At 33.7% G+C, this 23,427-nt stretch overlaps 1 protein-coding gene across 5 annotated transcripts in view; it reads left to right on the top strand.

Annotated features, from left to right (window-relative positions):
- Positions 1–23,427, top strand: part of LOC134839239 (E3 ubiquitin ligase Rnf157-like) — a 181,087-nt gene that overhangs the window by 145,777 nt on the left and 11,883 nt on the right. For all 5 annotated transcript variants that reach the window (XM_063854722.1, XM_063854721.1, XM_063854725.1 and 2 more), the window contains exons 4-13: positions 43–131; positions 202–363; positions 452–563; positions 1,507–1,632; positions 8,413–8,612; positions 8,896–9,127; positions 9,750–10,063; positions 10,348–10,405; positions 12,851–13,067; positions 22,273–22,485. In XM_063854722.1, the coding sequence (XP_063710792.1) occupies positions 43–131; positions 202–363; positions 452–563; positions 1,507–1,632; positions 8,413–8,612; positions 8,896–9,127; positions 9,750–10,063; positions 10,348–10,405; positions 12,851–13,067; positions 22,273–22,485 (1,723 nt within the window). The remainder of the gene's footprint in view (positions 1–42; positions 132–201; positions 364–451; positions 564–1,506; positions 1,633–8,412; positions 8,613–8,895; positions 9,128–9,749; positions 10,064–10,347; positions 10,406–12,850; positions 13,068–22,272; positions 22,486–23,427) is intronic.

Raw genomic sequence — 23,427 nt, 5'->3', positions numbered from 1 at the left:
TTAGTTCGAACTACCATTTGTAAATTGTTTTGTTTGTTTTAGTTCAGTGGGCCTCTACCTAATGGAAATGAGCCTCTGACAACATTACGTGCCTCCGTTTTTGTTCAAAGAGACTCTCTAAGAATTAATAAGTACGTTAAGACCAGTAAGTTAAATTTCGTTTAAAAGCATGGATTCGCCCGGAAATATTTTTTTTTGCAGGGAAGTGGGCGAAGGATTCATGGGGCAGAGAAATATACGAGGACCTCAACAGCAACCACTTTTAAATCAGTACACCTTCAGTTGCAGATTTGAAACCGATGTTCCAGGAACGGCAACTTTGTATCAAAAAGCCACTGAAGTCTTTAAAGACGGCAAGCTATGGTAAAATCAGCTATATGATTTCACCTTGGAAATTTTGTTGTCAATAACTCTTTTCAATTGAATTTTTCACTTTTGTGTCAATTTCTAGCTTCCATGGAGAGAAAATACACGAGATGAAATTTGAAAAACCCTCAAATGGAGCTCCGGTCGAGTTTGTATCGATAAGACCAATTGACCACGAAGGGCTAGTAAGAGAATGGGTTAGTGTATCTTACTTTATTTTGTTTTAACAAGTATCGCGCAATTTTTTGGGATGATATGACGATGTAAAGTTGATTTACGAAATGCTTGTGGATGAAGTTACATCCTGTCAAACCTGGAAATGAAAATTATGAAATTTGTGCCAGACGATGTTATCGAACATTTGTAAAAAAAAAATTTGATTCTTTTTTTTTCGTAGTTAATTGCTTTCCATGAATTGTAATTACAAAATTACACCAGCGGTTGTTAGTGTTATACTGCGAAGCAACTTTTTTCTAGCCATTGTCGCAAATAGTAATGCTAATTTTGATGACAATTTTGCAGCATTGAAACTATATCTAATAAAAAAAATGTTGATGCTTTTTATCAAATGAACCGAAGAAAAAGCGATTTGCTTCATACAACAGTATAATAATATAAACTCCTTTTCAGAAGTTTTCTAAAACATTTTTCTTGCGAAATTATTGAAGTGCATATTTTATAGGCAACTAGGTTTTATACATTCAAATTATTACATGCAAATTTTGTGTATGTGATAAAAAGTGGACAGTTGGCGACAAATTTTGTGCAATTTTTAGCTCACTTTTACCGCTTTCTAGCTTGTGCTTGAGAAGTTGCATCCAATAAGAACTATCGTTCCAACCCCGGGCGGACCTTGGCTCGATATTCATGGAAACTGAAAAACGTTTCTGGGGAAACTTGAAATGTCGGACTAATTTGTCTGCTTTTTTTCTTGGTTTACTTTCCTTCCGTTGCAGTCAATTTGTGAAATCTTATTTAACGCCGGTAATTTTGAAATCTATGACATTTTTGTAGATGTTGCTTCTTCGAATTTTTTTCAAATAATTTTTCTTGGTGACTTCGTGTCATTTTTTATCCGCTAGCTTGTAATGCTATGGTTGTGTTGTACCGCAAGTCGCGAAATTGCATTGTTTTCTTCAGAATCTTAACCAGGGAAAGGCAGATGGCAAAGATAAAGATATCCCGACGCCCCTGGTGCTACACCTGGAAGCTGACGAGAAACACCATCCTGGGCACTCACATGCAGCCTATATGAGAGTGGAACAGGTAAAATTTCTTTTCGGTGCTCCTCAGTTTCCCACTAACATAAATGCGGTACTTCCGAACTTGAAAGCCTGTAAAATCGAGTTCCTATGATTAAAAAGGATAGCCGTCTGCTGTGCAAGTAGCACAGAATGTTCCGACCAAAAACTGACTGAATTAGTTGATAAACTGCAAAAATAAAAAATATTTATAGCTAAAACAACTATGTAGTAGAATTAATCAAAGAAAGAATGAGTTTATTTCGCTAATAAATAGAAGCTAACAGACTATCAATCATTGCATGGAACCATATAAATAATCAAAATAGCTATCAGCGAGCACAAATTAGGATAGACTAAGGGCATCATGCTATATGCCCACTCAATGTCTACCCTTATAAGGATTGTCAATTTAATCAGCAAAAAATGTTAATTGATTAAGTAACAACAAATATCTAGTTTCAGGAAACAAAGTGGTAAAAAATAATAATAATTTATTCTACTGATACTGCTGTTAGTCTTATGATGAGATTTGTTAAGTAGTTATTGGTGTCGCAGGATGTTTTTTTTACTGATATCAGTTAATCAAATAAACAAAAAAAAACTCATTTTTCAAGACTTTGGTTAGATTTACCTCAAAAACTGAGAAAAATTTGAACCTCTTATCTTGAGGACAGGCTCCTAGCTTTTAGCCATATATGAACATCAGTTTACTGCAGGATGCAAAAATGATCGATTTTTTCTAAGTTTTTCTCTCGAAAAACCAAAGAAAAATTTAAGAATTCCCTAAAAACTGCAATATCTCGAAAACTACGAGGTTTTAAGAGATTGAAAAACCATAATTTTGAACCAGACTCGCAACCAATAACAGTATTTAGATTAACTCTTAACTAATGGGTTTTAAAAATTTAAACTTAAATCAATGCGAAACAAGTTTTTCAGTTCTGCATAAATGAGAAAATAATCAAAAGAAAATTTTTTATAAAGAAAAATTTGACAACCCGTAGTTTTTACGGCAAGTTTGGAGACTATATAGCTTTTCTGAGCGTAATAACGGGGAATATTGTGAAACGTTGAAAGTTTAATGTAATATTTATCAAAATTATATTTATCTAAATTATTTATCAAAATTATAAATTAAAATTATAGTGTTTCCCAGAATTTGAATATCTTTTAATTTATGCTCAGTAACCATCAATTCATTTTTTCACGTACTTCTCACATTAGAAAACATCAAATGATCTTCACTCAAAATATTTATTGAGCGATGTGCCTTTTTTCCCCAACGAGTGTGATTTCTGTTTTTTGACAAAAAGTCTATTATATACTAAATTTTTAGATATTCTAGTTTTGTGTACAAACTTTGAAATAGTAAATATTTTTTAAATAACTTGTTCAATGAAGGCTGTTAATCGATCTCAAAGAGATTTTTGAAAGTCATAGCATAAAGTTTGTAAAGTGTCATAACCTTTTCTGGAAATATGATCGAGATACCATCACATTTTTTTTAAAGAAGATCATACGCATTTTTTTTTTTGCGCTGAATATATGGGGTTCAAAAAAGAGAAGTTAGTACACCAATAAACAATAACAAATACTTAAATAACGATTTGATTTTATAATTTTAATAAATGAGTAAAACAGACCTCGGTACAAATTGTTGCGTTTTTGTACTGCTGCTACAAGCGAGGTAAAGTTTACTTTCGACAATTACACCTAGATATGTACATGAATTTCTCGGAGAGAAAGTATTCTCTTTAATTTTAACATTCAAATTAGAAGCATTTCTTTTCTTATTGAAGCGACAGTGGTGGTTTTATCTATTTTCAGAGTTAGTTAGTGTTGTGCCCAAAGACTGATATTTGTTAAATCAAGTTGAATGTCTCTCAGGCATGCGTTGCTTGCCACAATATTTGAATCATCGGCAAGAAGAAACACGTATGATTTTTGCATCCTTTTGGCTATCATTAATGTATGTAGGGAAAAGTAGAGGACCAAATACCGATCCCTGTGGAACAGCTTCATTAACTGAATTCCATTCAGAAACTACAGTATTAACAACTGCAGCTTTCAAACCATTGATGGACAACGCCATATGAATCAAGTTTTTCTAGAAGCAGCTTGTGTTCAAGTGCGTCAAATGTTTTTTTGAGATCAGTGAAAAACTACGCCGTAAATCTTTGTTTTAAACCTTAATTTTTGTCATTTCAGCTAAAGCCTCGATGGTTGCAAATTTCTGTCGAAATCCACATTTTTCATCATAGAACTAATTAAATTTTTCAAAGGTTCCGTATTATCGAGGGTACATTGCTTTTTCAAAGGCTTTGCTACAGCTATTCAGAAGTGATATAGGTCTATAATTAATAAAGTTTTTTTTTTGCTACCAGATTTTTGGAGCGGAGAAACTACAGATTTTTTCAGGAGCGAAGGAAACTTTTCAATGAGAGGTTAATCAAAAATGTAAGGAAGAGAGCTACTATGTATACGTTGATAATAATAAAAAAAATACTTTGTCATTTCCTGTAGAATGTTAAGCTTTCAAACTATTTATGTTCTCTACAACTTCATAGAAAGTACATCTATTCGAACAGGTACATTGAATGCTCTACAGTATCAACTGAAATGCTTCCATCAGTGCTCGGTATAACACTAGCAAGACTTTGACCAATTGTAGAGAAGAACTGATTCAAACTATTGGCTATATCTTCAGCCTCTGTGATATCAATTTTTTTTTTCAAGACCGCAACCTGTGAAGTATGGGCCGTTTTACCGTTCATTTCATTTAATAACTTGAAAATTTATGCCTCTGGTCTCGATTACGTTTATCGAACTTATTGAAATAGTTATCTTTCTTGCATGTTCCTATTTGCTTTTCGACTTTCCTGTCCGTTAGAAATTTTTCTTTTTGCGTTGTTCTGGATAACAGCTTTCAGTGTTTTGTACAATTTATTTCTCCTATTCAATGCGTTTTAAGTATATGATTAAATCTGGGAACATTTGATTTTTTTGTACTTCTCGTGTCTCTAAATGGTGCAATTTCAATTATTTTTTTTTGAAAGTTTTCATAAGACTGATCAATGTTATCTTTGTCCACAAGACTTGATTGAACTAGCTTTATTTTTAAAATAAAAAAAATCTTTTAAGCTCTTTGTTGAGAATTGACAGATACCAGATGTTTTTTGACGGGGAGGAACATATTTTGCGAAATCGTGATGTAAAAGAACTGGATAATGATCAGAAAAGCATTCATTGTTAAGAATCTCGATTACTAAGACAAATAAGTTGCGGATAATGAAATTACTGATAAGAGATGAAGATCTTTCCTTGAATCTGGTAGGTTCTGATTCTAAGAGCTCAAACTATTTTCTGAGAACATGTATATTGAGATCATGAACTATTACTGTAAGTAACTTATATTTAGATTTTTTTACTAATTTTTATCAAGTTCTTCGTAGGATTTCATTTTATCAACGCGTGGAGGCACGTAGATAACTAATTTTATGATTTGATTTTCGTCAAAGTCAAAGTTAATTTGAGGAAGTCAGCATTGTTAGAAGAAGAAAAAGAATGTACTCTAATGCAGTCTGTAAATCAAATGTTCAGACCAGTTTTTCTCAACACAGAAAAATTCTTTTTGGAATCTGAATCACGCTCAGAACGATATCATATTCGGCTTCTTTCGCGCTTTCCTCGAGTTTGGCAAAATTGTCTGAAAAACGGACTCTACGCCATAGTTCTTGCGCGCTCCTGGAGAGTGGTCAGAACAATAAGCTGATTAGGCTCGATAATTGACATTCAAACAATCATGAATATAGAGGTTCAATTTCTCGACCAATTCATTTTAAATAGTTCCTCAACACTTAAAGCAAGGTTTTTGAGATTCATTTAGTATTTGAGTATATTCGACAATCTTTTACCTTGAATAAATGCAGCTAATCTCGTCAGCATCATTGGCTCAAGTATATAACTTATTCATCTTGTTAGACATGACTGTTTGTGCCAGGCGAGACAATTAAGAGCAGTAAAACGTTTGATTGGGCCTAAAATTCTTGATAAAATTAAAAGTAATTTCGAAATTGAAAAAAATCTCTTTTCACCGGAATGTTTGTTTGTCCTGCAATTTATCAACTAAACGGTGTTTTTTTCGCCTTTTCTTCGAGTTCTGTTGGAGCAAGATGATTTTCCGGCGTTCTTGTTCTTCTCTGAGCACCTGGATTTATTTGTGGATGGTCTCATTTTTACCATCTGGACGATACTGTGCCAACCTTCGATGGAAGGTTCTGAATCAAAATAGTTGTGAATCTTTCTCTCCTTTACTACAATTTTTTCTGTATGAAACACGGATGTCGGTCTCAGATTCGTTTTTACACCTAAAGAAAATTGTATTTTTTTTTCATTTGAAAATTTTCACGCCCATCCAAGCTCCTTGATTTCGGAAAACGGATGAGGTAGCTTCTTACAACTATAGTTTAATAAAAGTCTGAAAAGTACCAAATTCTGCTTTTCCGAATTTGCGATAGTTGAAGTGATCTGTCTGACATTTTTTGAAATAGAACACTTTTTTAGATGTTCTATTAGATCTATCGAAACGCCGGCAAAAATAGTTTTCTGGTTCCCTATTAGATAATTTAGCTCGAGAAAAAGCGTCAACAATTCATTTTTTTTTCGTGGAATCCGAGTTTAAATTAGTAAAAACTTTGAAAATCTATGATTCCCCGATAAATTAATTTTTCGAAAACGTTGTTTTTGTCGACAACAGTGAGATAGGTTGATATTTTTGAAACTAGCATGATCCATTTCCTCAACTAAGAATAATACTTTTTTACACTTGCGAAGCAAAGTGTATTATATTAGTTCGACCTAAGTCGCAAATAAAAGTGCTACTTTTGGTGGAACTTTTGAATCGGTAGGCTGCGGTAGCATTATCGTATCATATGTGCTTTAACATTTGATTAGTAAAAAGTTAACACAGCTGATGCATTTTTAATTCATCAAATCAACCGAAAAAAAGTTATTTGTTTCAAACAGCGCTACAATGATAAAAACCTCGATTTCAGAATTCTTCCAACTCAATGTATCTTGCACTTTTTTTTTGAAATGCATAATTTATAATTTGGCTGTATGCTTTCCAATTTATTACATACAAAATTGTGTCTTTTTGTATTTGGTGCTGCTTTTGCTGCATCGAATTGGCAATTTATTAGCATATGTATCTGCGTTATTGGTGGCTAATTTTTGGGGATTTCATGCATCCGTGGCTGAGTGATTAGTACGTGAAACTCTAATTTGCTAGGTCGCAGATTCGAATCCGTTACGTAGCCGAGTGTCTGATTTCCTCTGTCTGATTTCCTTGATCGCTGATGATAAAATCTAAAGGCGCTTAACATTAGACATTTTTAAAAAAAAAAACTCGAATCAAGTGCAAAAAATTATGGTTTGTGTTAGCCGTAAACTAACTTTTCATTTCTTCGTTTTTTTTAAGCCGTTGTTTCTGCCGTTGTTTTACTGTGTAAAAGAATGAACTGATTTTCTCTTACATAGGTCTTGATGATTTTTTCTTAGTTATGTAGGAAAAGGTTTTGAACACAAAATAGTTACTGACACTCGGCTACGTAACGGATTCGAATCTGCGACCTAGCAAATTCACATAGATATATACACTTTTTTTTTAGTTCAAATCAATTTCATTTCCTAAAAGGTAGGCAAATTCCGCTCTCCATTCACGAAAGCATTAATGGCACGAAAAAGAAACTCGAATGATTTCTATTTTCGACAGTAGATTTTAATTATCGGATTTCCCTGCGTAATAAAGAGTTTACCCATAAATCAAGTGTTATATATTAAATTGGGTTAATTTTAAGAAAAAAGTGTCAATAATATACAGTGTGCCAATATATACACTGGCAAGCTGAAAAATGTTGAACATTTAAACATTTTTTCGGTTTTCTTGTTCTTCTTCCAATCGGTTTTCTTTTCCAACCTGTTGGCTGGTTTGTTGGTTGTAGACCATCTCTTTTTTTTAAATTATAATTTCGCGTTTTTCTTGGGCTTAAATGGCTTCGGCTGATGTGTTATCTGTTTAGTTGCTTCACAGTTTGTCGTTCGAAAGACCAAATTTAAAAAAATTCATCTTTGTTTCCGGTGGCCAATGTAAAATTTGGGAGTTTCAAAATCTAAAATAGTTCAAAATTGTTTTTTGTCCGGCTCAACAGTCGTCTACTCAAGTATTGTCTGCTCAGGTACCGCTTGATGACATAGTATTCAATTAATATTTAACTCTGGCAATTGTTTCTCAGTATCTGTCGTCAAATTAAACTGCATTTGAGACAATTTTAAACGAAGTCATGTTTTCGCATTTCTATGTTTTGTTTCGGCTCAGTGGCTCTTGTCCTATTTTTTTCGACTAGCTGCCGTGCTTTTTTTGTTGTATCACAAGTGGTGCGAAGCTCCTTTTAGACTGTGTCAGAAATATTAAATACCAAATTCTTGGAGCTCTATTTCAGTTCTTTCCTCTAATAGCTCGCTTTTTTCGCTTGAAATTACACGAAAAACCAAAAAATTTGATCCGGTTTTTCTCGACACTGGGAAAAAAATTTGGAAGCACGACTGAAAGGGCTTTAAAATTATATATCACTTGACCTTGACGACTCAGTTAGATTATCGAAACTTTCAGTGGTCGGAACAATAATCCTGTGTTTAACTATTACTGTTTTAGGAAGTTCTGTGCAACTTGCCGGCTACTCTTACTCTTATTGGTTTGAGTCCTTCAGCTTGATGGATGTAATTTTGTATTTTCTAATTTCAGAATGGCAACCAGTATTCTGCCAAACTGGAAAAGCTCCACCAGTGCAACAATGGAGTTGTGTTCCTGTTGCAAGAGATCTACAATGCGAATGCAGAAACTTCTGAACCCAGTGGGGGGAGGGGCCAGGCAGACGAGGACGCAATTGCCCCGTGCGAGAGCGCCCCCAGATTCGAATGCCAGATTTGCTTAGATAAACCAATGTTCGTATATATCTATATGATGAATATGGGTTTGTCGTTCAGGGCGATTTGAATTGACCAGAAATGCGTTCTTTAATTATTATAAACCTTTTTAGTGCTGTTTTGTCAAAAAGTGAAGGTTTTTTTTGTAAAAACCAAAGGTGATTAGGTAATGCTCATGTGTTGCTTACCCATTGCCACTCTCTCTCAAGTTCACCGTAAACCGTTTTCTAGCTTTTACAGGTTATTAGTGCTTGGATGCTGTACAATGAGCTCAAAAAAACATGTTCTTTATTCCTTGCAGGGACTCTGTTCTTCTGCCGTGCAGACATCTGGCCTTCTGCTCGGGCTGTGCAGTGGCCATGAAGTTGCACAAGAGTCTGTGTCCCTTCTGCAGGAAGCCTTACCTAGTGGTGCTCCAGATATTCTTCCTGAAGAGAGAGTCAGAGTGCTCTATGGCGGAGAAAGAGGCGGCCATGAACCTGGCACAGGCACTAGCCGAGCAGGCCAGGAACAACACATGGAGCAACCAGGGGGTACGTTTGCGCGCTTAACTAGTCTCTATAAGTTTTTTAAGATGAAGTTGTCTTTAAAGGCTGTTCAAAGTGAAATTTGCTTTGATAAGAATCCAGAAATACGTTGACATTCATGAAGAACAGACTGAAAAATATGTTGATGGAAATAATGTGGGAATTTGTTAACGAAAAGTTTTCCTTATCAAACGTCCTCACCTGGCAATTCTTTTGCGATTGCAACAGATGCAGAAATATATGGACAGTATTTTAGACTGTGACCGGACTCACAGCCCATCAATCCTAATTGCCAATCCCAACCACAAAAACAACATAAGGCATGGTTAAACACGCTAGTTTGAACACGTGAACAGATTTGAACTACGTTTAAATATTGATGTATTACATTTTCATTTGATGTCTTTTAAATTTTTTCGTGCATCGAGCAGAGGGTCCAGTTTGAGGCTACGGGTCATTGGATAAGATTTGGTCTTACAATTTAATAATTAAATACTAGTGATCATACTGGTGCAACATCTCGGAAAACTCGAAAAACATTTAATGTTTTCTTCTTTTTGCTGTTACAAAAGCATTTTATTTGTGACCTGAACTCAGCATCAGTGATTCATTTTTGTTTTGTATTTAGCAACCTGGCATGGTACCAGAAGGCATGCTTCGCCTCCCAATAGGCATAGTAGTCTGTCCGCCTGCGAAGAACCCGCTAGAAGGAGCTGCAGGGATGGGTGGGAGTTTTATGACAGGAGGTGGCTTGGGAACCCTGAACGGGAGCATCTCTAGGTCAAGTATCCATCGGCATGGATACGACACGCAGTTGTCCCAGCAGTCGGTCGCCTCGATTCACATCGGTGGAGGAGGCATGTCGCCCAGTGATTATGGCACTTCACAGTTTGGACGAAGTGGCACGCTCGCTTCGAAATTCGAGTTACCAAACGCAATATAGTTCGTTTATATTTTTTCAAATTGGAAAAAAAGTTGCGTTTAATCTTGGGTAATTGATACGTAATTGCGTAAAATTTTTGCTTTATTATTTTTTAAAAACTCTTGTTTGAGATAGTTATTCTGAATAAACACAAAAGTTGTTCAGATTAAACACAACAGAGTTTTTTGTTAAAATTAGTTTTGTCCATTCCCCGCCCCTCTCAATTTGAAGGATATTACAATACTTATATATGCAATTGGTAATGAATGCCAGAATAAATTTAACCATTCAAACTTTGTTTCAGTGAGAAAGATGAGCATCGCAATGAAACTATTCAACGCAATCCAGCTACCATTACCCATGTAAGTACTGATTTTCAAATGTTCACTAGCCATTCATCAACTGTGGTTTCAATGCTGAAAAAACTCAAAGCAGTGTATTGTCGTATAACATTTAATCTGAACGTATACCGTATTAAACATGGGAACGTAAAAAATTCCAAGATTGCGAAATGTTCCCCCTTGCAGTAAATATTTCAGATGAAAAAATTTGCACTTTTGAAAATCTTTGACCGTAAAAAGGGCATTTCTGCAAATGTACAGCCCCTAAAATTTTCTTATCGTTTTGCTCCGAGGCGTTTTTTTTGAAAGGATTTTCTAAAGGATTCATTAGACGAATAGCTTCTAACTAGATTCAAAAATAATTTGCGTTTAGCGCACGTGATAAACAAATGAGTTGTCGTGTAGTCGTTTTCTGCATATAAGAAATAGGGTTATTTAGTTTATTCTGTCGTGAAACATGTGCGACTTGAATCGAAATTTGTCATGCTGGCTGAGTTCCGAGGTTAAAGATTTCATGTATCATTGTCTGGGAATGCTTAACTTTAAGCTTGCCTGTGGTACACTTTCTTCGAGAAATAGGGCAATTTTAGGGCTTCAGCGTATCTTTAAACACTGGAATTGTCCACTTAATAAAAGGCCGACCAAAAATCACCCCAATCTGTCTTAAAATTGCGGTGAACCAGGAACATTTATAGCATGATGTGGGGCGATATATTATTGAATTAAATTTTCTAGTTTTTCATGTGTACTGCAGATTTATTAAGAGTCGATGAACGTAGTTCAGACTCTTATATAGCTCGCGATATTTTTTTTGTTTTTTTAGGAAAGTTAATTTCCTTTGTCAAAAGAAAGCCAAACACAACGATTGAACAGCAAAAGTGTTAAGGTCACGAAAATTGTGATCGACGTCTTATTTCGAAAGTGGGTTTTAGTTATCATATTTCCTGCGAAGTAAAAAAACCTGTTGACTCAGTTTTCTCGATTTTTGGTTAAATTTATCAAAATAGTGTCAATCATTAATCAAAGGGCTTTAAGATCGTCTATTTTTCTTTGAAATTCGAAAATTGTTTTTTTTTTTCAAAAAAAAGCAAATCAATGTTTTTTTCTGTTTACGAGCGTTAATTGACTCTTTCCAACTGTCTGTAGGCCATATTTTATTAAGGTGGTCGGAAAATTCTGTGCTACTTCCTTAGCAATCGGCTATCCTTGTTTTTTTTGGTTTAGCTGATGTCTTCGAACCTGCTCTAAGTATATGACCCTACCTCCCCGCACACCTCTTTCTTCAGTGGAAAGATATTCAACCACCAAATACGCGCATTGTTCCATGAACTTGGGATTAAAGATTTACCTGTTGTTCCAGTTTTTCAAATTGAAAAGATAGTTTTCTGTAAAAAAAGACATGATACCTCCAACTTGAGCTGGGCTCCTAGTTATCTTTTATCGAGACAAACAAAAGTTTTGGTTCTTATTTTTTTTTCGACTTTGTCTACTTAAACGAGCGTAGCGTAGTGTGATAGAACGATGCAACTTAACCAAAGTCGCAAAAAAGTGCTACTTTTGGTGGCACTTTTAAATCGGTAGGCTACATAACCAATATAATCCCAAGTGGTTTGAAATTTGGTTAGTAGAAAGCTAACACAGTTGGTGCGTTTTTAATTCATCAATTGAACCGAAAAAAGCTATTTGTTTCATACAACAGTATTATAATTAAAATCCTATTTCAGAATTTTCTCAACTCGCGTTTTTGTTTCAAATGCATAATCTATACGGAATTTGGTTTAATATTTTCTAATTTATTACATGCAAAGTTAGTGTGGTTGCCTTGATTTTATCACATTCCAAATTTGTGCATTTGTTCGTTTTTGTGCATTTTAAAGATTCTGAATATTTGCCGCTTTCTCGCTCGTGTATGCGAAGCTGCAGCTTTGCCTCTGTGAATATATTTCTTTTGGTATTTTTTTTTTCGATGAACGTAGTTCAGACTCTTATATAGGTCGTGATGATTTTTTCAGGAAAATTTGTTCAGGCTTAAATTATCTTTTTCGCAATTTGATTTTTGATTTTTTTAAGTTCAGTTCATTTCTTCTGTTAAAATGAAGGCAAGCTGCACTACCGAGCAGCGAAAGTGTAAAGGTCACGAAAATTTAAAGATAAAGGTGACTTACAGTTTCGAAACTGGATTTTAATTATCAGATTTCTCAGCGGAATAAAGTTTACCTGTTGATCCAGTTTTCTCGAATTGGATTATTTTTATCAAAAAACGTGTTAATCATAAATTGTTCTTGAAGTTCAAAGAGCTTTAAAGCCATCTATTTTTTTTTCGAAGGTCGAAAATGGAGATTTTTCTAAAAAAAACAAGTCAGTTTTTTTTGTTTATTTGCGTTCACCGACTCTTTTTCAACTGTCTGTTGGCTATGTTATTTTTTGCTGAACTCGTTAGGTCATTCAAAGTTTATTACCTTTCAGAATTCGAGAGCTCTGCCCAAAGTGCCCGGAGACGAAGACCATGAAACAATGGCTACTGGAACTCCCACGCGATACCAGAGCTACGAAGCACTCGACAGCGGGATGAAGTCTCCGGGTTATAAGATCAATAGCAGCGCCAGCTCCAACGCCGCAGAAGTACACGCTTCGAATCCATCTCTGCAGAACACACCTGTATCACAGAGAAAACAACAGAAAGGTCACTCAAGATACGGTTTTGTAACAGAGATTTTTACGCTTGTGATAAGCAAGCGTGTTCAAATCGGAACATGGGGACTTTTTTCAGGCAAACAATTGGTCGTGTAGAATCTATGAATAATTTCAGATGCATTAACTTATTAAAAGTCAATGGACGTAGTGGGCAAGCAACTTTTATAAGGAAAGTCTTGATCATAATTTGTTTTAAATTTAATGAGCTTGAACGTGATTTATTTGTCATTTTACCAACACTGATTGAGAATCATGAACGTAGTGAATACTCATATGTAGGTCTTGGTGATTTTTTTGGTTTTTCCAGCAAAAGTCTTTTATCAGGCTCAAATTTACTTTTTGGCAGTTTATTGAAAGGAAGGCATACGTCACTATCGAACAGCAAGAGCGAAAAGGCCACAAAAACGTGATTGACTTCTAGAATCGAAAATAGAATTTAATTTTCAGTTTTCTCAGCAAAATCAACAATGTACCTATTGATCCAGTTTTCTCAAATGGGGTTAATTTTATCGAAAAAATGGCAATATTAAATTGCTCTAGAATTTCAAAAAGCTTTAAGGCCATAAAATTTTTTATGTGGAATTCGAAAATTGAGAAGTTCTTTTATTAATTCCTCTTTTCACGGCCCTTTTCCAACTGTCTGTTGGCTTGTTTTTTTTACCCTTGCGATAAGTAAGGGTATTTCAATTTTTGTCCCGCTAGTAATTTTGTCCTCAGGATCGTCACTTCTAGAGGATCTTCACTTCTAGAGGATCTTTCAAATTTAAAGAAAATTACTATCACTTAAGTAGTAATTAGTTCAAGCGCGTTTCAGGTTTTCATTAACTTTTCAAAAAAATTTCTTTTTTCATTCGGGTTCGTGGCTTTCGTCCTAATTTCTGTCGATTTATTTTTTTTATAAATCGCCATTTTTTAATCTGGTAGGGTTTTGTATTTTACTTCAAAAAATGGATTTTGTTCCAATTTAGACAGTTTTTACTATAACTGAAACTTCACATTTTTGTAAATTTACCATGTCTGATTTTGATGTTTTTTTTAAATATTCAATTAGTTTTAGTTTATGTCATATCGACTCAGTCAAGTCATTTTGCGTAATTTTGACTTAGTCAACTCATTTTGCGTAATTTCGAGTGCTAAATGTATTGGAATTCTGTGTTTAGTTTGGATTTGCCGTAAAAACTTTTCATTTTAATGAAACTTTTTTTGACAACAGTTTTGTTTTTGGCTCAACAGGTTTCGACTTAGAATTTTGTCGACTTTGTTGTCGCTCTGTTAATGATTTCCATTTTTAAGGGCTCTTTATGAACTTCATCTGATACTAATTTCAGCTTTCGTCAAATTATTTTTTCAAGTATTTTTTCCAACTACATTTTTCAGAAAATTTTTTTTGACTTCTGTTTTTTCTTCTTTCATTATTTTCTACCGCAATTTGTGATTTGCATCGCAAGTGTTGCGAAGCTCCGCTTCGCCTATGTGTATTATTTACATTTTATTTTTTTGCTTCAAAGATTTGTCGGCCTAAATATTTACGAAATTTTTGCAAACAAAATTATTTGTTGAAATATTTTTTTTCATTGTTTCGTGTGTTATTACCCTGCGATAAGCAATGGTATTGCAACCGGGTGCTAGATTTTCCCCATAAACAACTTTGTCCACAGGACTCGTCTGGACTCATTTCGTCCTTGTTTCGTAATCTGTGTTCAAATTTCTTAGTATTCATGTATTCAAATTGCTTTAAGTGTTTGATTTGCTTCAACAATTTGTAATTTTATTTGCCTTGAGTTCGTACGCACTTTTTTGTTTTGCTTGAAAATTTCTCGTATTTCGGCCTATTTTTTATTGGATTAATGACCTAATTTTTGGTCGTTTCAAGAGAAAAACAGTTTTAACACTCCCCTCCGCTTTTTTTTTCAATTTGGTAGTATGTGTACCCATCGGTTTGTTGAAACTTCAATATTTTTCGTTTTGGAATTTTTTGAGAACTCTTTGGAAAATTTTTACTTTTTATCAGAAACTTCAAAAAAGGGGTATCAATGGAAAGACTGATTACTCCCCTGTGTGCAGGTGTACTCCCCTAGAGTCTTTTTTTATTTGACCCCGCTTACGACAGCCTTCGAAAAAGTCGGTAGAATATTCTCAAAAACGACTCTACCGGACCTGAGATTTTGGGTTCAATTCTTGGAACGGGTTTCGGAAAGCTCATTTGCTTATGCGAATACGTTCAAATTTTTTTGGAGTCAAGTTTTGGCCCTCGGAAAAGTAAAAAAAAGTTTGACTCGTTGACCGTTTCTTCTTAAAGTTTTTTACTTTTCTCGAAAACTACTCTCACAAATTTTAGATTTTGGTTTCAATCGAAACTACATCTTTTCTGCATAATGTTTCTGCATAATTTTTCTACACAAAAAGCTCGTCAATTTTTTGTTGACCGTTTTTTTGGACCTTTTTCGCTTTTTATCCTGCCTAATCTGATATTATAGGGTTAATCGAATGAACAGTTTGTTAAGAGTCTACCTTTAGAATTGGCTATGACCAGATTGCTTAAGAAGAAACTTATGGCCTTCAAACAGGTCAAAGTTTTGAATCTTCGACAGTTTTTTTGGAAGTTTAATGACTTTACGCAAAACTACCGGTTCAATTCTCAGGTTGTTTTATTCGAAAACCCCGGCTTCGGAAATTTTCTCTGCTTAAGCGGCCATAACCTGCTGTTTTCAGAAATCCCATATGAATTTTGAAAAGTCTTCTGAACGTTTTGAACTTTCGACCGTTTTGATGGAAACTTTTTGAGTTTTCTTATAATTTACACAATCAAATCTGAAATTAAAAGTTCCATTGAAAGAACGGGTTGCGATAACTTCTTCTGCAGAAGAGGCGATTCTTTAGTTTTGGGTAAGAGAAATTTATCTGATTATCTGATAAGAAAACTGATTATCTCAAAATTTCTTTCTTTTCCCACTTATTTTACTTGAGAAGCAACTAAGGTTTTAGGCGAAGTCCAATTTTAAAATCACACTTTTCTTTTTCGTGCCGCATCAGTATAGCAAATTCATTCAATGTCAAACAGGTACCTCCTGCTGCTGTAGCTGGACCCGTAGTTGTTTTTTATTGAGGCCTACGAAAGTTTGGTTAACCTAGTTTTTTTCATTATTTAAAAAAAAATTTCGACTTTTTGTTTTGCATTGCAAGTGATGCAAGCTCCACTTTGCCTGTGTGTTCATTTTTTGAAGAAAACTATTGTCAATCTTGCCTTGTTTACTAACATTCGATTAGTGCTTTCATCACACCCCTGAGAAAAAAAACGAAACTAATTTGAAAAATCTGACATTTTTTCTATGATTGTGGCCGGAACCTTCTGCGCCACTTGCGCAGCAACCGGCTGTCCTTGTTCGTTTTCATGTTCAGGAAAATTTTCTCGCTCAAGTGTGTGTTTTATCGTTGATTTCTGTCTTTTATTCTGTTAAGGATTAAATAAATTGTCCTATTGTTCCGAGCATTTGAAAATTTTGAGGAATTTTGTATTCGAATCTCTTAGTTTTTATATATATATTATACACGCGAAATCAGGTACCACAAATAATCATCGAAAGGGGTGGAGTGATATATCATGTTAAAACCTTTTCAGTCGTGATTCGAATGACTTAAAAATTACTTTGAAAAACTTTTCTGAGTGTCGAGCAAAACTAGTTTTACGCAAGCGAAGCGTAGTGTATTATTACGAAGATTTTTTTCCTAATCTAAGTCGCAAAAAAAAAAGCTCAGTTAGTGGCATTTTTGGTATACTTCACTTTAATCGTTTTTGAGCTGATTTAAGCATAAACAAATTAATTGCTTATGCTGTTCCTTTTTTATTTTTGGCTAGTGTTTGGTTTCATTTTATATGTAAATGAATGAAAATATTTTATCAGAAATGTATGGGATTTGTATGGGAAAATTTCAGTACGGGCAATTCTGAACTGTTTGTTTTGAGTTCTTTCATTTTCTCAAACGACCCCAGTTTTTGATATCTATCTATCTATCTATCTATCTATCTATCTATCTATGTATATCGATATCTATAATTAAATGCGTGTGACAGCATTTGCACAGCTTGAGCATAATAATTTTGCATGTTTAACGGAAGAGTTTTTTCATATTTAAGCTATATCATATATTGCAATGCTTAGAAAAACTTTACTATCTCTATTTTTCTATCTCTCTCTATCCTTCTTTTTCGATCCTTCTTTTTCTATCTTTCTTTTTTTATCTTTCTGTTTCTTTCTTTTTTTTCTGTCTTTTTTATCCTTCTTTTTCGATTTTTTTTTCTAATTTTTTGTCCATCTTTTTTTTCTATCTTTTTTGGATATCTTTTCATCTTTTTTTCTTACTTTTTCTCTTTATTTTTTGATCTTTCATTTTCGATCCTTCTTTTTCTTTACTCGTTTTACTATCTTTCTTTTTCTATCTTTTTTTCGATCCTTCTTTCAATTTGGTTTCGACGATTCAGTTCAAAACAATGGTACTACTGTCAAATGGTTGTCTCCAATCTTTCTCTATCTTGATTTTCTATCTTTTTTTCGATCTTTTTTCGATCCTTCTTTTTTGATCTTTTTTCCATTTTCTCTTTGATTTTTTTTCTACCTTTTTTTCGATCCTTCTTTTTTGATCTTTTTTCCATTTTTTCAAATTTTTTTTCTGTCTTTTTTTCGATCCTTCAATTTTTTAAATCTTTTTTCTTTCTTTTTTTTCGTTTTTTTTCTATTTTTATTTTTTTCTATCGTGTTTCTTTCTTTTTCTATCTCTCTTTTTCTATCTTTCTTTCTCGATCCTTCTTTTCCTATCTTTCTTTTTTATTTTTCTGTTTCTATCTTTTTTTTGTCTTTTTTATCCTTCATTTTCGATGTTTTTTTTCTATCTTTTTTTTCTATTTTTCTCTTTGATTTTTTTCTACCTTTTTTTCGATCCTTCTTTTTTGATCTTTTTTCCATTTTTTTAAATTTTTTTTTCTGTCTTTTTTTCGATCCTTCAATTTTTTAAATCTTTTTTCTTTCTTTTTTTTTCGTTTTTTTTTCTATTTTTATTTTTTTCTATCGTGTTTCTTTCTTTTTCTATCTCTCTTTTTCTATCTTTCTTTCTCGATCCTTCTTTTCCTATCTTTTTTTTTTATTTTTCTGTTTCTATATTTTTTTTGTCTTTTTTATCCTTCTTTTTCGATGTTTTTTTCTATCTTTTTTGTCTATCTTTTTTTTTCTATCTTTTTGCGCTTTTTTGTCTATCTTTTTCATCTTTTTTCTTTTACTTTTTCTATTTTTATTTTTTTATCTTTCGTTTTCGATCCTTCTTTTCTTTACTCGTTTTTCTATCTTTCTTTTTCTATCTTTCGTTTTTAATCCTTCTTTTTCTATCTTTCTTTTTCTATCTTTTTTTCTGATCCTTTTTTTTGTTTTTTTTCTACCTTTTCTTTTTTTTTCTATCGTATTTCTCTTTCTTTTTCTATCTTTCTTTTCCAATCTTTCTTCTTCTATCTTTCTTTTCTATCTTTCTTTTTCTATCTCTCTTTTTCTATCTTTCTTTTTCTATCTCTCTTTTTCTATCTTTCTTTTTCTATCTTTCTTTTTCGATACTTTTTTCTATCTTTCTGTTTCTATCTTTTTTTCTGTCTTTTTTATCCTTCTTTTTTGATGTTTTTTCTATCTTTTTTTCTTTTTTTTTGTCTATCTTTTTTTCTATCTTTTTTGCCTATCTTTTCATCTTTTTTTCTTACTTTTTCTATCTTTATTTTTTTATCTTTCGTTTTCGATCCTTCTTATTCTTTACTCGTTTTTCAATCTTTCTTTTTCTATCTCTCTTTTTCTATCTTTCCTTTTCGATCTTTCTTTTTCGATCCTTTTTTTCTATCTTTCTGTTTCTATCTTTTTTTCTGTCTTTTTATCCTTCTTTTTCGATGTTTTTTTCTATCTTTTTTGTCTATATTTTTTTTCTATCTTTTTTGCGCTTTTTTGTCTATCTTTTTTCTTTTACTTTTTCTATCTTTATTTTTTTATCTTTCGTTTTCGATCCTTCTTTTTCTTTACTCGTTTTTCTATCTTTCTTTTTCTATCTTTCTTTTTCGATCCTTCTTTTTCTATCTTCCTTTTTCTTTTTTTCCCTTTTCTATCTCTCTTTTACTATCTTTTTTTCCGCCTTTCTCCATCCTTTTTTTTCGATCTTTTTTCTATTTTTCTCTTCGATCTTTTTTCTATCTTTTTAAAATCTTTTCTATTTTTTTTCGATCCTTCTTTTACGATTTTTTTTCTCTTTTTTTTTTCATTCTTTTTTTTTCTTCTTTTTTCTTTTCTCGATCTTCTTTTTTCTATTATATATTCAAATGGGGGCTTCACTATCGACCCATGCTTAAGCCTTTTCAACGTATTAGTTTTGCCTGTATTACGAAAGAATTTTATCATGTTTATGTTATATCGTACATTGCAATGGTTAAAAATTGTTTTTTTTTTTTCATTTTCCAGTTTGATGTCAAGGATTATTTCATCAATTTTGAAATTAGAAAACTTGAATTTGAAAATTTTCACAAAATTTGATGTTTTCAAACCTGTTATGGGGTGCTGTCAGAGCACTCTCAGGGATTGCGAATCTTGCCTCCAAATCTCACTTCTCAAATCCTTGTAGATTTCGAGATATGACATTTTTTATGATTTTTTTAAATTGTCAAAAAACAACACGATAGAGATTTTGAAGATTTACATCGTCTAGTTGGCAACTCTGAGGTTACCCTACGGACTTGCCTTTGAATGTGACTGTTAAAATCCTTATAGATTTCGAGATGTGACGTTTTTTAGGATTTTTTCAAAGTTTTTCTAAGAACTGAGATATAAAAAATTTCACAAAATTTGACGGTCCCATCTTATAGTGAAGCTCTAACTGGAGACTCCCAGGAGTTGCGAATTTTGTCTCAAGATATGACTGCTCAAATCCTTGTAGTTTTCGAGATATGACGTTTTTTTGTGTTTTTTTTTTTCAAAATTTTTCATGAAAACAAATTTAATTTTTTCTTCAAAATTTGAAATCCCCATTTTTTAGAGAGGGCTGTCAGAGTACTCTCAGGGGTTGCAAATCTTGCCTCCAGATGTGACCACTCAAATCTTTGTATTTTTGAGATATGACGTTTTTTTATCGTTTTTTCAAAAAAAGTTACAGAAAACTTCAATTTAATTTTTTTAAGAAAAAATTGTGAAATTTCTTACACCTTAGTTGGGGGCTGTCAGAGTACTCTCAAAGGTTGCGAATCTTGCCTCCATAAATGACTGCTCTAATCTTTGTACTTACCAGATATGACGTTTTTTGTGATTTTTTTAAATTTTAACAGAAAATTTAAATTTAATTTTTTTTTGAATTGGAAGTTTCTAACCCTGTAGCTGGGGGGCTGTCAGAGTACTCTCAGGAGTTGCGAATCTCGTGTGCAAATGTGACTGCTCGAATCTTTGTCTTTATGAGATATGACGTTTTTATGGGGTTTTTATAAAGTTTTTTAGAAAGTTTAAGTTTGAAGTTTCTCAAAATTTCGAATTCCCAATGTTGTAGTCGGGTAGTGTGAGAGACTCTCAGAAGTTTCAAATTTTGCATTCGAATGAGACTGCTCATTTGCTTTCAGTTTCCGAGATGTGGCGTTTTTCGCTATCCTTTTAAATTTCACAGAATTTTATTGTTTTTCAAAGTATAGGTAATTGGATGATGTCAGAGTACACTCACAGGATGCAGACGTTATTTACAATATCTGCGGTATTTTTTAAATTTGTTAAAAACTCGAAGCACCCGAAGTGCGTTACACACTAGTTTGATTATTTTTTGAAACTTTTTTCATAAACTACCCTGTCAAATCGGAGATTAAGGGTTTAACCGAAAGAAAAAAGCAGTGATGAAATTTTGCCCGTTTTTTTGGAAACTTTGTTTTGCTTCAAAAATTAACCTGGTGATCCTGAAATTGATAGTTTTTTCAAACTAACATGGTGCTTAGATTTTCCCTGCGTAATCCGTTTTTACCCTGTGTTTTTATAGAAAAGCTGATATGAACTTCGTAAAAATTACTTTTGAAGTTTTTAGCGTTTTTTAAAGACATTTCGTCACTATTCTCGAAAACTACCAGCTCAATCTGATAATAACGGTTCACTCTAAAAAATCAAGGTGCAAAAATCTTCAATTTAAAAATCAGAGTGGAAAGCAGAGTCTATTCTCATGCTTAAGTAGAAACAAGTTATGGATTTAGGAAAAGTCAAGTTTTCGATCGATTGTTAGAATCTTTTTCCTGTTTTTGAAAACTACCCAGCCAAATCTGAGATAAAGATTTCACAAGAAAGAGAAAGTAGTTTTGTTTTCGTTTTTCTGCAAATCTTCGACTGAAGCAGAGAAACACTGGGGTTTACCGTAAAGTCCAGTTTTTGAAATTTTTAAAATTACTTTTTCCGCAGCAGTACAATATATCAATAATAGAAATAGAAAAGGTAGATCCAGCCTTAGCTGGGCCTCTAGTTTACTTCCAAGAGACCGTGGCGAAGAAAAGAGGTTGTGAGATACGTAATCAACACTTCGGATATTCATGTCCGGAACATTTAAATTGTTTGATTTTGTTAGGTTGAATTTTTGCTGCAGAACACTGGCAATTTGATGAACTAGCTGCTTTATTGATGGCTGAAGTTATTAAACTTACAAGCGGCGGTGGGGCAGATGTGAGAACGTGATACTTCTAACCTTACTAAAACATTATCAATTGTTTTTTGAATTTTTTCCTTATTTTGTTTGCCTGTTTGAGCTCTTTTTTGTTTGCTTTTTCCTGGCTTGTTTGCGAAGCGGAGCTTGGCTTCTGTGAATTTTTTTATTTTTGGCCTAATTTCAAGCTAATAATGTGAACGTGCAGGCTTACAATAGGTTTTTCATACTTAAGTTAAGCCGTAAAATAGTTTTGAGTTTTTTTAGCGCCAATTTGCATTTTTTTTTTGCTTTTTTAGTCATTAGTCAAAAACTATTTTTAATTGGCCTATTTTACTATGACTGATGAAAATGCCGAGTCAGATTTTTTTCATTCCGATCTATCACACCCCGCAGAAACAACGACACTAATATGAAAAGAAAATTTGTGTATTTTTCTAAGACTGGTCGGAACGTTCTGTGCACAGTATCCGGTTATCGTTATTTTGAACTCTTTTTCTCAAAGTTTTCTCGTTTACCAGGAACTCCATCGTCAAAGTCGAGAGGCAAAAACAAATTGGCAGAGCTACCGCCTCCTCCCGAACACATGCTGACCACATCAGGTCGTCAAGACAGCCAAGAGGAAGAATTAGAAGAGCGAAACCGAACCCTGGTGCCTGGAAAATTCCCTGGATCTTCGGGAGGAGACGCAAGTGGTGCTCATAGGGCGCGCTTCCCGGGCACTGTTAAGAGGGGTTTGTTTTATTTTTGTCTTGAAGAAAAATATTTACTCTTGTAGGATGGAAAATGGAAACGGTAAATTTTTTGTTTGACGTGACTTGCTCTGGAAAGTCCCCTCTTTGTCGAATGCAAGAATCTGAGATATTAAGATATAAAAAAACACTTTCATGTATTAATTTTCATGTATTTGTGAACTAATTTGAGAAATAAGATGAATTGGTTGGGTCCTTTAAGAATTGCAGTTTAGCAAATATGTCATGTTTGCGGTTTACAAGTGATCTCTTCATATTTAACAATGGACTTCAGTTCGAAATATGTTTTTTCTTGTCAGGCAAAAGATGTGTAAAAAGTTCAGCTGAGCTTTTTCAACCGCTTCCGTATTTAATCCTGTAAAGTTTGTAGATCTTCTTGTAATCTACGGCCTGTAATCGCGCTTGTCACACTAGAAGCAAACGAGTCTGACTCTTTTACTGATTTTAACCACCTTAAATCGTTCATAAACAGCAATTTTAAAAGACTTATAAAGAACATACACACAAACCGAGTGCAGAAAGCCATAGACGCAGACCACCGCCAAAAGTTCTCCTCTTAAGACCCCCAGAAGTTTCAAAAACTGCACAGACCCTCCCATGTTCGACTAGGTGCACCCACGCCCAAATAAGATCAGGATACAGCCCTTACTTAAATACTTATATGAATAGAATAGACCAAAATGTCCCTCCAAACTGTCCCTTCTGCCCTGCTCTGCTCCCAACACTGCGCTACATTTATTTAACTGTCACCAAAACAGAGCGAACTTGACCCCAATAGACTTGTGGCTTCGGCCGACGGAGGTCGCAACGTTCCGCGAACTCGAAGAGAGCATACCGGACGCGCGCCCAAAAAACGGGCTAATAAAAACAACAACAGTCCGTAGTTAGAAGAACCTTATAGAGAGATGTTTGCCTCTCTGGCTT

Source organism: Symsagittifera roscoffensis, chromosome 2 (genome assembly GCF_963678635.1).
Source record: "Symsagittifera roscoffensis chromosome 2, txSymRosc1.1, whole genome shotgun sequence".
Classification (NCBI taxonomy): Eukaryota; Metazoa; Xenacoelomorpha; order Acoela; family Convolutidae; genus Symsagittifera; species Symsagittifera roscoffensis.
This window is presented reverse-complemented; position numbering and strand designations above follow the sequence as displayed.